This window comes from Gadus macrocephalus, chromosome 6 (assembly GCF_031168955.1).
Source record: "Gadus macrocephalus chromosome 6, ASM3116895v1".
Lineage (NCBI taxonomy): Eukaryota > Metazoa > Chordata > Actinopteri > Gadiformes > Gadidae > Gadus > Gadus macrocephalus.
The window spans coordinates 17,365,976-17,381,694 of record NC_082387.1 but is presented as its reverse complement, the minus strand read 5'-3'; the positions used below and the strand labels follow the sequence as shown (position 1 = coordinate 17,381,694).

Sequence of the window (15,719 nt, the reverse complement as noted above, 5' to 3'; positions counted from 1 at the left end):
CCAATTATTATTCTGTATCATGTCTTGTCTTCAACCCTTGCGCCTTTATAGACAATGGTGACATTGTTGACTGCTCTCTAATAAAAGGCTGTTTCATAAATTCAAGAGATTCACGGACATAAACTGAATAGAGTGCGTAATTGGCTTTTTGCAGAAGGCTAATGTGTGTGTGTGTGTGTGTGTGTGTGTGTGTGTGTGTGTGGTGCCTAATTATTTGTGCTTGTGTGTCGCTACACAGCCAGAGTGACTCCATACTCCTCACTTCATCTAATTATAACAGGCTTCCTCCATATTGTATCTGGCCATTGACTGAACTGTTGTTGTGTTTCTTTTATGTGCAGCTCGCATCGGGGATCTACAGCTTTGCCTGTTCCCTGTGGAGCCACCACACCGACTGCTTCCTCCAGCAGATCTACGCCAGTGACGAGGCCGCCGCTCTCAGTTCGCTGGAGAGGACGCTGCTGTCACTTAAAGGTAACATCTCAACAATAGAGAGAACCTCTCGGGTTCTTCAAGAAAACTCCTCTTGAGTTTAGGTTTGGACATGCAACCATACATTATTATTACGGTACTCGATTTTTATGATCTAAAACCAAGATCAAGATCATTATAACAGGTTATGACACATATACAAATAGTTATATTTTTCTTAGTGTTTACTGGGCCATGTTCTGGAAAACTGAGTAGAATAAAGACATCGATCATCTGATAAGATTTTTTTAAGTTCTAAACACATGAGACATTGTGAATACTTAATAATAATAATAATAATAATACATTTAATTTAGAGGCGCCTTTCAAGGCACCCAAGGTCACCTTACAGAGCATAAAGACATTGTGGAAAAAAATAATAATAAATAAATAAATAAAAACATTAAAAAATAAAACAAAAACAAGACGAAACAAACAAACAATCAAGACAGTGATCAGTTAGACGTTGTGTGCGAGTTTGAACAGGTGAGTTTTGAGTTGTGACTTGAAGGTTGTAATGGTGTCTGACTGTTTTATGTGTGGGGGGAGGGAGTTCCAGAGCCTGGGTGCTGAATGACCGGGCACCCATTGTAATGAGTCGTGAGTTGGGGATACATAGTAGTCCAGCAGAGGCTGAGCGGAAGGGAGTGTATTCTTGGAGGAGGTCGCAGAGGTAACTGGTAACTACTTGTAACTATCTAGGTCTGAAAAGATATAAATAATTTATATTGAACTACTAATATACATTGCTTATATTAGCAGTTCTACCACAGTTTAAACAAGCTTGTAATGATTAGTATTCATTTTATTTTATTTTTTATTTTATTCATTTTACCCCCTGGGGACAAATAAAGTTTTTTTTTAATTTGAATTCATAGATAATCTAATGAAGTAAACATACTCCAACTTTCCATCTTGAAAGAAGTGCATTTCCTATATGCTTTAGCTTGGTTAGTCGATGTGCCATGCCCACACGTAAGGCCATAGTATATAGAACGCTGTATAAAAACTTTTTACCATAATTACTGTTGGCATAGCTTATAACCTATTGGTCCTAAATGGACCCCATTTACGAACCATTACACACCATGTGTGCGTTCGGTGCTTGTGCTCATATGGAAGGCCTTCAGTCAAAACTACTCCTTTTTCTTCGTGCATTGATATAAATCAATGATAAATGCTTTCATGCCGACTGTTTTACGGTGTTGTATTTTCTCACGCCACAAAAAATACCCAGATTCGGTGGTTCAAAATGCCAAACTCAAATGTCAAGACGACGTAGTATACTGTGTTTTAGACTGATTTTGAATTCAATTTTCATAAGTCTAATGAGCTCCTCCTCTTGATTCTAGCAGCCAATAAGTAAGAACATTCTTCACCCAATCAACGATATCCAAAGTCAGACCAAAACAGTCCATTAATGATCTTTTGTTTGTGCTGTGCATCCACTTTACTGCACTATGTTGATGCACTATATCGGCTATTTATTCCATGTTCAATTCAGTAATAAACGGTAGAGTAACCCTTATTGAGAGCACTACCCGTAGTCTCAAGGTAAGTTCTCTTGAGACTAAGGTAGCGTATTGTTCTATGTTTCCGCATACTGCGGAAATGTCTGGTATGTTGTGTGGCTGAAGTACCAATAGGTAATATTAATTTACCTATTATAGCAGTACCAACGATTGTAAAATAAAGTTTTGTTCCCATGAACGCAGTCTTGTTCTACTGGACTACTAAATGACCTATACGTTACTATGTGGCTCCGCTAGGTGTCATCCAAATACTTTAAATCGAAAATCCACTTTCACTCCAGTAGTCATCTAATATGAATGTAATGCGGATTAAACGCATATTATGAGGGGTTGAACAGTGCTCTTGTGCAAGAAGACTCTTTCGGTGGTGGCTCATTCATCTCTTAAAATGGTGGCCCATTCGAGATGACGCTTTTGCAATTGGACTGAATAGGATATTTGAAAAGCAATTGCAAACCTCATTATAAGGTCCTGCTTTCATAGCTTGCGGTGAGACAAGAAATATGTAATTTCTATTAACATATTATTGAAACTTATTGATGCCATTATTATCAGCACAATCACGAATGTGCAACATCCGTGAGCGATTCTTCAATGCACAGGAGGAATTTTGACCATTCATGACATGGGCTTAATCTGTGTTTCAATTAGACTACTACCAGAGTGATATGGAGTTTCTGTTTAAAGGAAAATTCTGGTATTTTGAATATTGAGCCCCCTTTCTGGTTTGTCTAGGATGAAATAGAGTGGTTAACACCGAAATGTTGATGGTTTTCCATCTCAACAGTAGGGCAAGTACCGAGCGAAAAGGCCAGCCCCCTATTCCGTTTCCAGTTCAGGTCCAGTTTCCTTTTCAATGGATTTACAAAATGCCAAATAAAACATGACAGAAACTGTACTTCACTATCATTATTGATTAGGAACATCAACAAACACCACTAACCCCTCGGTGAGTTTCGCATTTCTGAAAACGAACGTTTAGGGTAGGTTTGTGATGCCCGTAGCCAGCCATTGTGAAGCAGGCTGGGGCGATTTGAAATTAGCCAAATACCCAAGACGGGACCAAGTCAAGATTTCGGTGTTAACCACTCCATTTCATCCTAGACAAACCTGAAAGGGGGCTCAATGTTCAAAATACCGTAATTGTCCTTTAATGTGAAGAAAATCTGGTAAAATAGACGTAGGCCTACAATAACAGACTTTAAGCAGCCAGCAGTGTTCAATTCAATGACTGAATTGAACATGGAGTAAACTGGTATTGCCTCCACATAGTGTAGATAATGCAAAGTGTGAACGATAGAAGTTGACCGGTGGTGTCTTACTTATTTTATCTTACCTTATCGTTGATTGGATGAAGAATTACTGGCTATGAGAATCAAGAAGAGGAGCTAATTTGACAGTCTTGAAAACACGCCATTGAAGCCGCTGCTTAACGGGTTAAAAAGCTGTGTAAAAAAACGGTGTTTTGAACCACTCGATCTGTGTATTTTACTAAGTAAAAAATAACAGTAAAACTCTGCAGTATAATGTGCCAACTACTACTGAACTTGGTTTCTGAGGGACTAGTGAGGATTTTTAGACCAGCCAACATTTAACTGGTTGTTTTTCTTCAAAACCTTCCACATTTGTCTATCTCGTCACCACATTAACAACCCATAGCAACCTGCGGCCAAAATGTATTGACAGTCTACTGTACTCTATAGGCCCTTTCAGGCAATGAATACTAATTTCCAAATCGAGGACTAGAGCATACTCTGCTCCCATCCCTAACCTACAGGCACTCACACAGTGGATTAGCATAGGGCTTGTCTTGGCCGTATTCTACTTAATCTAAGCATGGTGGAGCATACATCACAGCATCAGAAAGCTAACGCATGCATCCATGTGTAGGCTGCTAATGTGTTCCTCTTTCCTTTGTTCCCCAGTGCTTCGCAAACTGACAGTGCATGGATTCCAGACGCCGCAGCAAAATATGGAAGTGATGGTGAGTTAGAATGTCCTTTATAGCAGAATGGAGTGCATCCTTTGGTTTATCATTTGCCAATTTGATAAATGTATTCGGCCACTTTTGATTATGGAGGGTGGCATTGATTTTGAAAATGCCACCCTTCATAATGTGGTGTGTACTTGGTGATGGTTGCAATTTGAAGTGCATTAAACCACGTCCTGGCTATTAAAGTTACGACTTTCCTCTCAGTTCTACGGCCAGCCATCTAAATTTGGATGGTTACAATAAAAGGCACTCTTAATTCAAGTAAACACATGCTCAAGCACAAACTCTTTCATTCTCTTAACCCCACTTAAAGAAATCCTTTGCAGAAAAGGCCCCAGCGCTTTGAACACTAGTTGCGTATTCTCACCCAGGCCACCAGTCCTATCAGCCTAGTGACTGGCTTGTTAAATAAATTCCGCTGGCTGCTATTGTTTCCTGCGTTGAAGTGTCTCAAAGGACAATACCGGTCTGCGTGATCAAACCATTGTGATGGTCTCTCCTCTAAACGCTCAGAGGCAGAATCGGCACATTCAAGGTTTATCACTTTGTATTGGAAATGTTTGAATAAAGCCAGGAGAGATGGTTTTGTCGTTTTGATCACCCTGAACGGTATTTTGATTTTTGGAGTGTTTACTCGTTTCCAGCACCATTTTGGATAAATGCAACAAAGTGCAGGCCAGTGTTCTCAGAGCATTGGGTCAGTGGACCGTACTCTTCCAAAACAGCCATGTGGTGGGGAATATAACTTTTGAATGGTCCCCATCTCTTTACTGTGGTGTTTAAAGGAGACATATTATGGTGTTTTCCAAACAAGTAAACATTGTATTTGAGTTCCAGAAAACATGTTTTTGTTGCCGTTTGCTGGAAATAGCTTTTAGGAAAAAAATAATCTTGCCTACCGCTATTCCTCTCTGTTTCAGTCCCTTCAGAATGCGCTGTTTCTGGTGTCTGTAGCTTTAATGCAAAAGAGCTGCTGCCCATTGACCAATGAGCTGTCAGACTGAACCACACCATGGAGGAGAAGGGATTGTTGCCGTTTGCGGACTCCTGGAGCTCTATATCTATATAATATAATAATAATATTATATATGGGTATTTATATAAAATGATATCTAATATCAAGGCCAAAAGCTATGTGTGCCTCGGATGATATTATGAATCATAGTGTCTGACGTCTCTGGCACTTCCACAACAAGTAAAGACTCGTAGTGGGGGATATCTCGGCCATGGTTGAGAAGAATGGGGGAAAGGAAGTTTGGCCTTGACTCTGAAGTCCATGAACCCCGACATGGAGGAGAAAGGGATTGTACTCCGAGAGATGAGCTGTCGGACTGCCGCCGAGCTCCCCGTGCCGGAGCTTTCTGACTGCCACCGAAGCTTGTGCGGCACCGCCGGAGCTGCCGGACTCTGGCCGCCGCTTGGGCGGTAGCTCCGGCAGTGTACTCCGGGAGCTGAACTGCCGCCAAAGCTTCCCGGCTGCTCCGGCGGGTGTCCTCCGGGAGCTGAAAAGTCTGGCAGCTCAGCTCCGGGAGTACAATCCTTTCTCCTCCATGTCTCCTCCTCCGGACTGCCGCCGAAGCTTCGGCGGCAGTCCGGCAGCTCCGGAGGGGGGAGCTCGGCGGCAGTCCGGCAGAGGAAATGGATTGTACTCCCGGAGCTGAGCTGCCGCCGAGTTCCCCCCGCCGGAGCTGCTCGTCCTCTGGTCCACAAAATCGTAGCTATGCTCTGATTGGAGGGGAGTGGGGGAGTGGGAAGTAATATTCAACTGTGCCCCCTTCCTACGTAGGAGGGGACGCCGAAACTGACTCGCTCGTTTGGTAACTGTAGGCGGGGTACTTTCAGAAATGCATATCTCACCCAGAAGATCATGTACAGACTTTTTTCAAAGTTTGTATGCGTGTGGGAGCACCAGAAACCCAAAACAACACCCCAAGGAAAAGTGTTGTTTTCATAATATGTCCCCTTTAATGATCTGATTCAACCAGAATCTATGATATGATCATATGGGAGCAATTCTTGGAAGGCACAGCTCCTCTGTAAATCGGCTGCCCTTGACATCAATCTTTGTTCAAATTAGGTTTGCCGTCTTATGATCACGTTTCACCCTTGCATTTCAACGGTACTGGTATGTGTGTGCGTTGGATTTTCCTTCCCCGCCAATTTCCTTGTCATATGCGTAGAAGAGAGGTGTTGAAGGGATTTTAACGATTGATAGAATGCTGTTAACCACACTGTATTCTGCTGCTAATGAGACCCCTCTTTGTCGCCAGCAAGATAATGTTGTTGGAATTCAACACATTAAAAATACATTATCTGTGAGCCATAGCTGCCTATTTTAGCAATTAGTCCAAGTGAACATTTCAGTCGTTAGTATAAACTCATACACTTACGTTTTTCTTTCACAAGCTATTCGCTTGAATCAACATACTATGTTAAATATTAGTGTTTTTCACTTATTTTCACTAAAATGACACCTCAAAAAACTTGAATATGTTGTACCGTCATTTTTGTGCTAGCATGCAAACCCCACTCTCCATCAAACTCACACTCACCCACTCAAGACACAGTACATCCACAACAATCATTCAATTCAAATCCTTGTCTCACACTTGCATGCTCACAAGTATAGAGTGTCTGTAGTCTGTAATCAATTAGCATTGTTCGTCGACATCTGCTATTAACTTTCATGACCCGGAACAAATGACTCATCAAGATGATAGACATTACGTTATGTTCAGGGAAAGATCTTTAATTCTAACAAGGATGATGGCGTGTTAATAAAGGGGCTGTGCTGATTGATTTAGGGGTCATGAAAACCTGCTGATGATTTCAATTATCAATGTTAACGTTGAGTTAATAGAGAAACGTCCTCTGGGGGAAACTCCCACTTTCTCATACCAAGTTAATGCACACATGAAAAGAGTTCACCATTTCTTAGCTTTAATCTTGCATTATTGAACAGCATGTCCCATCTCTTATCCAGTGCTTATTTATTTGTGATAATATAGGCATTTTTTATTTACAAATATTTGAGAGGGTGGTACTTGCCGAAGTCCTTGCCGAATTAGTTTTTAACTTATCACAAACTATCAAATTGAGGAAAACCCTAAAAGACTATCTAAAGAACCTTATAGCTTACCCAATTTAAATGTATTCTTTTTATAATTCATTTAATGCATTGTAAGGTATTGTGAACGTTTACATTTCTTTGCCCCTGCAGCACTAACAGCACTTTCAGAATGTATTCCTGTAGTAACTTCAGTTTGGATTATATGCTTCGATTGTTCTTGACTGGAGTGTCTGGACAAAGATATTCAAGATTGTCTCTGGTTCCTCCCTAAATTGTGTTGTTGTAAATTATAATATTGGTTCAACTTTGAAGACGGCATCAGAATGATGTAAACTTAATTTTTTTTTTATAGTCACTACACATTCACTTAAAATAATTTACTCTTATTTCAATGAGCAGCTGTAGAATTCATGTTCTAAATTTGGCTGTGTTAAAGGTTGCCTATTCAAACAGATTAACTCACCATCTTTCCCAGTCTTCAATTGTTAATCAAACCGGGCTTCATCCTCTTGTCTCTGTTAACTTTGTAGAAGAAAATATTAATTTTGGTTTTGTGTTCTAAAGTTGTTTAGAATACACACACACACACACACACACACACACACACACACACACACACACACACACACACACACACACACACACACACACACACACACACACACACACACACACACACACACAGTGTGTTATATTTTGTTTGGTAAACTTGTCAATGAACTGGAGAAAGAAAGCCGCTTGGTTCGCTACCAATTGTAAAAATGCATTTGAAAAATGAATCTTGTCAGTGACCATGATGAAGGGATGCACCAGGGTGTGTGGTGCTGAATAATTCATTTGTTAGCAATGAGACACACAAAGGCATACAGACACACTCTGTGTGGCCTATTCATTTTGAGTGGACTGGATTTATTTTTTAATCATGCCATGAAAATCCTCTTGGATATATTTTGTTAGTGCTTAATTCTAAACCAGTACATTTATTGAGTGACTTTGTTGAGTCAAAGTGTTTTATCATCAGGTTATCAATACACATGATAATCCTCTGCATATAATGTTTTATGGCAAGGAACTATAAAATAGAAATGTAATTAATACAGAGCATAATTATATGCGACTGGTGTATAGCCATTACTAGTCGGGAATAGGTTATACTACTGTTGTTGTTCAACCAAATGTGTAATTTGGTTGGTTATGAAGCTGACCATTGAGGAAGTTGGTTTAGTAATACTAGTCCCTGCTCTCATTGCATTGCCTTGCTTGCTCTTTATCGTACCCAAAATGCTGGATCTGTCTCAACCAGCTTCTGACATGCCTGTAGGGATTCTTTCATGCCTGACCTTCCATTTGTCTGGGTTTTTCTTGACGTCTCACTCAATCGCTCACGCGCATTGAAGATGCTGCTAACCTTTTATTTTTCCTTCCTCACCGCTTTTTCGTTCATTCTGTACTTCAAGCGGCAGGAGATTTATCGGCTGGTCAGTCCAGCGACTGAGAATTTAATCACAACTGGCCTAATGATTATCTGTCCCCATTATGTTGAGCTACAGATAATTAGAGATGGCCTTGAAATGGCAGCCTGATGATTCGAAACTGTACACACACACACACACACACACACACACACACACACACACACACACACACACACACACACACACACACACACACACACACACACACACACACACACACACACACACACACACACACACACACACACACACACACAGGTGTGACACAAATGGAAATTGGGCTGTGCTTTAGGAGCCGGTGTACACTACACCGGTCATAAAGACCATTCTCACCTCTATGAAAGTCAGTATGGGGATATGCATCGCTTATAGCGTGCCATTTGTACATTTCTGTAATTATTACAGAAATTATTATTCCTTAAATTTGTCCTTCCAACTTTTTGGGATGTTTGCCATCCTACATTTAGTGTCCTACATTTGGTTGTTTGTGTTGATGTTTGTCTTTATAGAAGCATTGACCTATCTTGTATGTCTCCAGTACATGCTCTCTGATGTACCCGTACACCCCCTCTCCATGCTCCTCTTCATCATGTTCCCCCGTCCCTCCTCGCCGTAACTCGCCGTTCTGTAGTGGCTGTCTGGCCGTGGAGCCGGCTGGCTGTGTGTGTGATGAATGGCCCTGCGGCTGACCTCGCAGCTGAGCACTAACTCAAGGGCTAAATAAACCCCATGTCCGTCCATCATCTACTGCCCAGCGCTCATCCACAGCCAGGGCCTAGTGCCGCCGAGGATTGACACTCGGCAACAGATCCTTTGTTAATGCGTGTGATTTACGGTGTGCTGCATGTGTGCCCACACAAATGCTTAGACACGCTCTGTGATTTTTAATGATCGTGTCCTGTCTGAACTCCCTGCTGTTAGACTTGACTTGGACTCCCTGCTGTGAGACTTGACTTGGACTCCTTGGCTGTGAGACTTAATTTGGACTCCTTGGCTGTGAGACTTAATTTGGACTCACTGCTGCGTGACTTGACTTGGACTCACTATTTTGAGACTTCATTTGGACTCACTGTTTTGAGACTTCATTTGGACTCACTGTTTTGAGACTTCATTTGGACTCACTGTTTTGAGACTTCATTTGGACTCACTGTTTTGAGACTTCATTTGGACTCACTGTTTTGAGACTTCATTTGGACTCCCTGCTGTGAGACTTGACTTGGACTCCCTGCTGTGAGACTTCATTTGGACTCCCTGGCTGTGAGATTTTACTTGGACTCCCTGCTGTGAGACTTAATTAGACTCCCTGATGTAAGACTTGGATTACCCCAGACCTGTCTGCTTTGAGTGTCTTTGGAGACTGGAAGCAAAGATGTGGTGCAAGTGCTTTATCAATTATGAATTCATTTTTTTTTTTTTACATTGTTATTCAATGCAAATTTTTTTTTTTTTTAGAAAACAATGTACATTTGAATTATATCCCAGCTTTGCGCATTTTTCCGGCACTGCCTGACTGGGCGTGGATAAGGCGGATGTCGAGATAAGCAAAGCTAATGTTGGCCTAGTGGTGACTAAATAAATAATGAAAACATAAGTGACACCAAACCATTCTAAATAAGTGGTGTACATTTTTTTCTAAAGGCGACATTGTAACCTCCCTTGTGAATTACTCCGCTGTCAATAGGCCTAGGCTCAAACTGATATGGGGCATGGAAAGCAAAACATCTTCTTTTCATTACTTTCCCCACATTAAGGTTATTTTGTTGACTGGTTACCTAACCAAATGTATAAAATAAAATGAGGGGGTTTGTTTTCTTCATGTGTACATGTTTATGACCTCGGATACCCCCGGCAGACTGAATGCAAGCATTCAGAGCAGCATACTTTGTGTTTTAAATTAAGCATTTTTGGATGCATATATTCTATATATTTTTTATATAGAATATTGAGACATGTCTTGGACTCAGGCACCCAAACACATGCATACAGCTTTGGATTGATTGGCTGATCTGCAAATAACAACATTATGAAAACCCAATCTCCCGCTCTTACACTCACTCATTCTGCCTCTTGTCTCGGTCTCTTATCTCTCTCCTCTCTTTCTTTTCCAGGGCTTCCTGAATGCCGTCTTTGAGAGGCTAAAACAGTTCCTGGAATGCTGTGAGTATAATGTTATCAACTCAACTCGAGCCAATACATCCTAACATTTTGTCAACTAGACTCATAATGCTTTGTTTGTTTGGATTGGGCGGGCGGGGGTTGGGGGGGATTGTATCAGACAATCGCAACAATAACAACGGCAGACTGTAGCTAAACACAACTTGGGTATCAGCGACCGCCGTCCCCTCAATATGTCCACAGCTGATTACAGTGGAGACAGGGTCAAGGTCTTGGTGGTGTTTATGGGCTGGCAGAAAGTGAAACTCGGAAAGCTGCTCCCAGGCATGAAATGGGTGGGGACCTACCGGTAAGCCTCTGTGCTAGCCTGCTAAAGTCAAGAAAATAAGCTGGCACTCTCAAGTCTGGCTTCAGTTGTCCAGCCCAGTTCCTGGCAGGTCCCCAGAGATAATAATAATAATAATAATACATTTGATTTAGAGGCGCCTTTCAAGACACCCAAGGTCACCTTACAGAGCATATAGTCATCATAAATCGTTTAAAAAAACAAGTCATTGTGGAAAAAATAAATAAACATAAAAAATAAAAAATAAATAAAACAAAAACAAGACAAAACAAAACAAACAAACAATCAAAACAGTGATCAGTTAGACGTTGTTTGCGAGTTTGAACAGGTGAGTTTTGAGTTGTGACTTGAAGGTTGTAATGGTGTCTGACTGTTTTATGTGTGGGGGGAGGGAGTTCCAGAGCCTGGGTGCTGAACAGCTGAATGACCGGGCACATTGGGCTATTCTTCCAACAGAGGTCACCTCTGTCTGTCTGTCTGGCCATCTGGGTATGTCCATCCTTCCGCCTGAGTGATGCCCTGGCTGTATACTTGTCACGGCACCCCTCCTTCCCAGCATATTGATCGGCGATCGACCAGGGAGCTGGCGTTGTGCATCTGTTAACATTACAGTTGGCCGCCTGTCATCCACCCGCAGTGAATGAAAGAGAGTAAGCATAGCTAAATGATTATCTGATTGGATCCATACGCTGTCAGAACATCCAAAAGATTACCCTCCGGAAATCTTTGAAGCCAATTGGTCTCGGAAATCCATTTTGTCCCGCTTCAAATTCGTGATCAGTGGCATAAGGCACCCGAATGAGGTAATGATGACAGCAGAAAGTTACCAATAATGGAGAACTGTAATTGTTGGCGTCAGGTCGGTTGGTTGATTTTATAGGGGGGGTCGTAAAGTCAAGCAAACCACCTGGGGTGTCTGAAGCTTTCTTCATTCTGCTCAACCTTTTCTTTATTAGTCCATTATTACTGATTCGATTTTATTTTTAATGGTACATCCCTAAGGAGAGTCGACAGATTTAGTCCGCAGGGTCCCTGAGTCTGAAAAAACGAGGTGGCATTAATGGCCAGCACCACCATGTGTGTTAGCGGCTTGAATCTCTATTCAATGTCGCATTACTCTTAGCAGTTCTCAGCTCTGTCACACAGCCTCACGCCCTACGGCGGCAACCGTACAGCGATGGGCCCTAGACCTTGCTGTTATCACTGTGTATTCATCAATCAGCGGGCCTTTTGGGAGACATTTCCGATGGCCAGAGAGTGCATTCGTTCTCTGAAAGCAGCACGGTGTTTGCTGTTGTTGAGTGACTATATTGATTTCTGTCATTTTGTACAAGCTGCTTGGCTATGCATGTTAAGACATTGAATGCTCTTGCTGCTGCAGGGTCTCTCCTCTTAGTTTTTATTCAAGTGCTTGAGGTCAGATTCAACCGTTTATTCCCATGGCAGCTTGGTACAAATTGGCAAACAAGTGCAGTTGTTCTGCAGTTGAGAGAGGAGAAAAAAATGTAGTAAAAGCCTGGTGTAGAAAAGACCTAATTAGTGCCTCTCCTGGCCTGTGAAACCATTTGTTGTTGTTGTACAATACCTATACTGCCCTCCCTTTTTAGTTTGTGCTTCAACAGTTGATTTGATTTCTCTCCGGCAGGCTGCAGTTCTCTCTGATATTTTCAGTTTTCAGAAAGCCTTGAATGAGAGAATAGATTCAAGAAATTCAATATGTGTGATAACACTAATGAAACAAATGCAGCCTACTATGGATGTATTTGCTTGGTTGGTTGAGTTCCTTTCTGTTTATTGTTTGATAAGACACCTGTGAGTAAGAAGTTCAAGTTTAAATGATTAGAAAAGCTCAAAGAGCATCGCAATTTCCGCTTCAATATTTTATACTCTTAAGTTTTCTATGCTGACAAGGATTGACGAGGAGGAACCCAATACTTGGTGACAGGTGACATCAGTGTCTGGATGTTGAGGGGTCCCTTGGTATCTGAGTGATGGACCAGAAGCATTGAGGGACTGCAGGTGTCACAGAGTGCAAAAAGTTTACATTTGTAGCGTGACCCAAAGAAGACATTTTAACGGAGCAAGCACACAGTAGCGAGAATGTATTTTTGCATTTTGCTTGCTTAGTGTTAGACCCACTTGTCTGCTCGATGAGAAATGTCCCAGACATTATTTAGCATCCAAGCCTACTCGGGGCTCCATGTCCAGCTCAGCTTCATGAAAATGGTGTCGCGTTTTTTTTTATGCAACAGCTTTTCTGTTGTGCCTTTCTGTTGCAGGTCGCCGAGTTGGAAAAGACGGCGCATGCAGAGAGAAGCTGGAGAAAACAATTATACTTTATACTAAAGTGGTAAGTATGATTCCAAAGAATCATACTGTATGCACAGCTAATTACATAACACACTAATGGATTCATAATTATTATCTTTGTGGTGAATGGCTATGATGCCAATTAGTCCTAGTTAAAGTGCATAATAATTGGTTGTCATTTGGTAACATTTCACAGGCTGTGATATTTTGGTACATTGTTGTATAACACATCATGACTAGAGCGATCGCATGATGAACCAAAATAAATCATGGTAATAGTCATAATAGAAGACATTATTCAGTACCTTTTCTGTGAGCCTGAGGCATCCTGTTGCTCTATCCCGGCTCTCACCGACTCTGTTCCTCATGTCGTTCTGCAGTTGCTCGACTTCCTGGACTACCACCCGGTTGCATTTATCTCGCTGATCCAGCAGTCCCTGGAGTTTGCGGTCAGCTACTTGTTCACGCATGTCGGAGAGGGGGTCACCTTCGAGCGGTTCACCGTGCAGTGCATGAACCTCATCAAGATGATCCTCCAGAACCACACGTATAAACCTGCCAAGAACATCGAAGGTGAGGAGAGATGCACAGGGGTGCAAAGATCAGATGGGGGAGTTGTTTGCTGACCTCTACCCCGGTCAGACAGAGCAAAAAAATGCTGTCTGATGGGGCCCTAAGTGATGTTTGCAGCGCTAAAGATAAGGCCTCAATGGTGTATTCCCTATTGGAGAACTACATATTTTTTGCTTCACCTAATAGTCTTTTGTGCAATCAGCATTTTATAGTAGACTTTTCAAAAGCAAAACCTCCATGTATTCTTTATTTTTCTACAAGAACAGTGTGTTAGCTTATGAAAATGTACTTGCATAATTCTTGATTGTGATGGAAGGAAATTTGAAATCAGTATGAAAACGGTGAGGACTGCATTCGCTCCTCCATGATTGTGTATGCAAGAGTGCAGACAGGCCTGTATTACCATCAGAGCCACATCAGCAAACAACCACTTTTGTTTTCGAGGGGCCTCCCTTCCAGTGATTCATTCACACTTCACTGGGGAGCTTGGCAAGTGTTGTTCTCACAGGGAGCAGCCCGTTAGGCAGCCCACAGATGGGGCTCTCGTTGGGTTATGGGCAGACGACACTGAGCATGGAGGTTTCTCCCCAGTTGGACCCAAGCTAAATCTTTTTTGAAGTTTATCCTGAAACTTATTGTCACTCTCAAAACTGTTATTTTAAGAGTGGGTGTACAAGGTTACCCAGAAAGTTTAGTCTTTATTGAAGAGCACAGCTGTGTTACTGATTTAGCAGTGCCCAGCTGCCAGTCTGGTTGACTGACACAAGATGTGTATGTGTGTCTGTCTGTTCGTTCTTGGCCTACAGCCTCTATTGATAATGTTTCAACTTGGTCTGGCTGCGAAACTCAGAAATCAGGCTTTCAGTTGACATTTATGTTGAGCTTTGGAGCAAGTGTATACTTGATACAGGTTAAAATCAAAATATATTTAGTAAAGTAAGTAAATCCATGAAATTATCTATTTCTGTTTTATTTTCTATGTTTTTGGGTCATTGCTTTCATTTAGGGCTGCTAGCAATTATTTTGTATGCTTAATTAATCAAAAAATATACATATTTTAATTATTTGATTAATCATTGAATGTATAAAATGTCATAAATAATAACAAATTTCATCCAAAGTTTCCAGAGCCCAAAGTTAAATAGGCTTGCTTTATCTGACAAGCAGCCAAGTTAAAACTAAACCTTCTTTGCTAATGCTCCATAACCCAAATATTTTAATAGAAATGCAACATTAAGCAGCAAATGTTCATTATTTGTGTCTGATATGATTTTGTTAATCGACTACTGGTTATAGCTTGATCGATTTATGGTTGCGGTCCTATTGTCATGCTTCACAAAGTTGAGATATTTCCTTAAAATGCTCAATAAAAAAAGAATACTGAAATACTCAATAGGGCAGTAGATATGTATATATTTTAATGATGAAATAAAAATGCATAATATCGCAAAGTATCAAAAAGATGACATCTGAGAAAATAATTGGCAGTCTAAGAATATAAAGGTCAAGAGATGGGCTAATCTCTTGTCTACCTTTTTTCCGGCCCACAGACAGCAAGCCTGAGAGTCTGGAGGCTCACAACATCAAGACGGCCTTCTTCACACACCCCACGCTGACGGAGATCGGACGTCGGCTCGTCTCACACTACTTCCTCCTCACCGAGGAAGAGCTGGCCTTGTGGGAGGAGGACCCCGAGGGCTTCGGTAGGCTCCTTCAGATACTGCAGAGTGAGACCTGTTGTTCACATTGAACAACAGGCACAAAGCTAAAAGCTGTGTGCACCGCTGGATGATATTAGGAACCCATAGTAGGGCTGCTCGATATTTTGGTCAAT

General features: G+C 41.5%; 1 protein-coding gene across 3 annotated transcripts in view; it reads left to right on the top strand.

The window, feature by feature from the left end:
• ipo11 (importin 11) overlaps nt 1–15,719 on the top strand; it is a 121,919-nt gene that overhangs the window by 23,085 nt on the left and 83,115 nt on the right. For all 3 annotated transcript variants that reach the window (XM_060054610.1, XM_060054608.1, XM_060054609.1), the window contains exons 6-11: nt 342–474; nt 3,929–3,987; nt 10,650–10,698; nt 13,282–13,352; nt 13,693–13,885; nt 15,436–15,588. In XM_060054610.1, the coding sequence (XP_059910593.1) occupies nt 342–474; nt 3,929–3,987; nt 10,650–10,698; nt 13,282–13,352; nt 13,693–13,885; nt 15,436–15,588 (658 nt within the window). The remainder of the gene's footprint in view (nt 1–341; nt 475–3,928; nt 3,988–10,649; nt 10,699–13,281; nt 13,353–13,692; nt 13,886–15,435; nt 15,589–15,719) is intronic.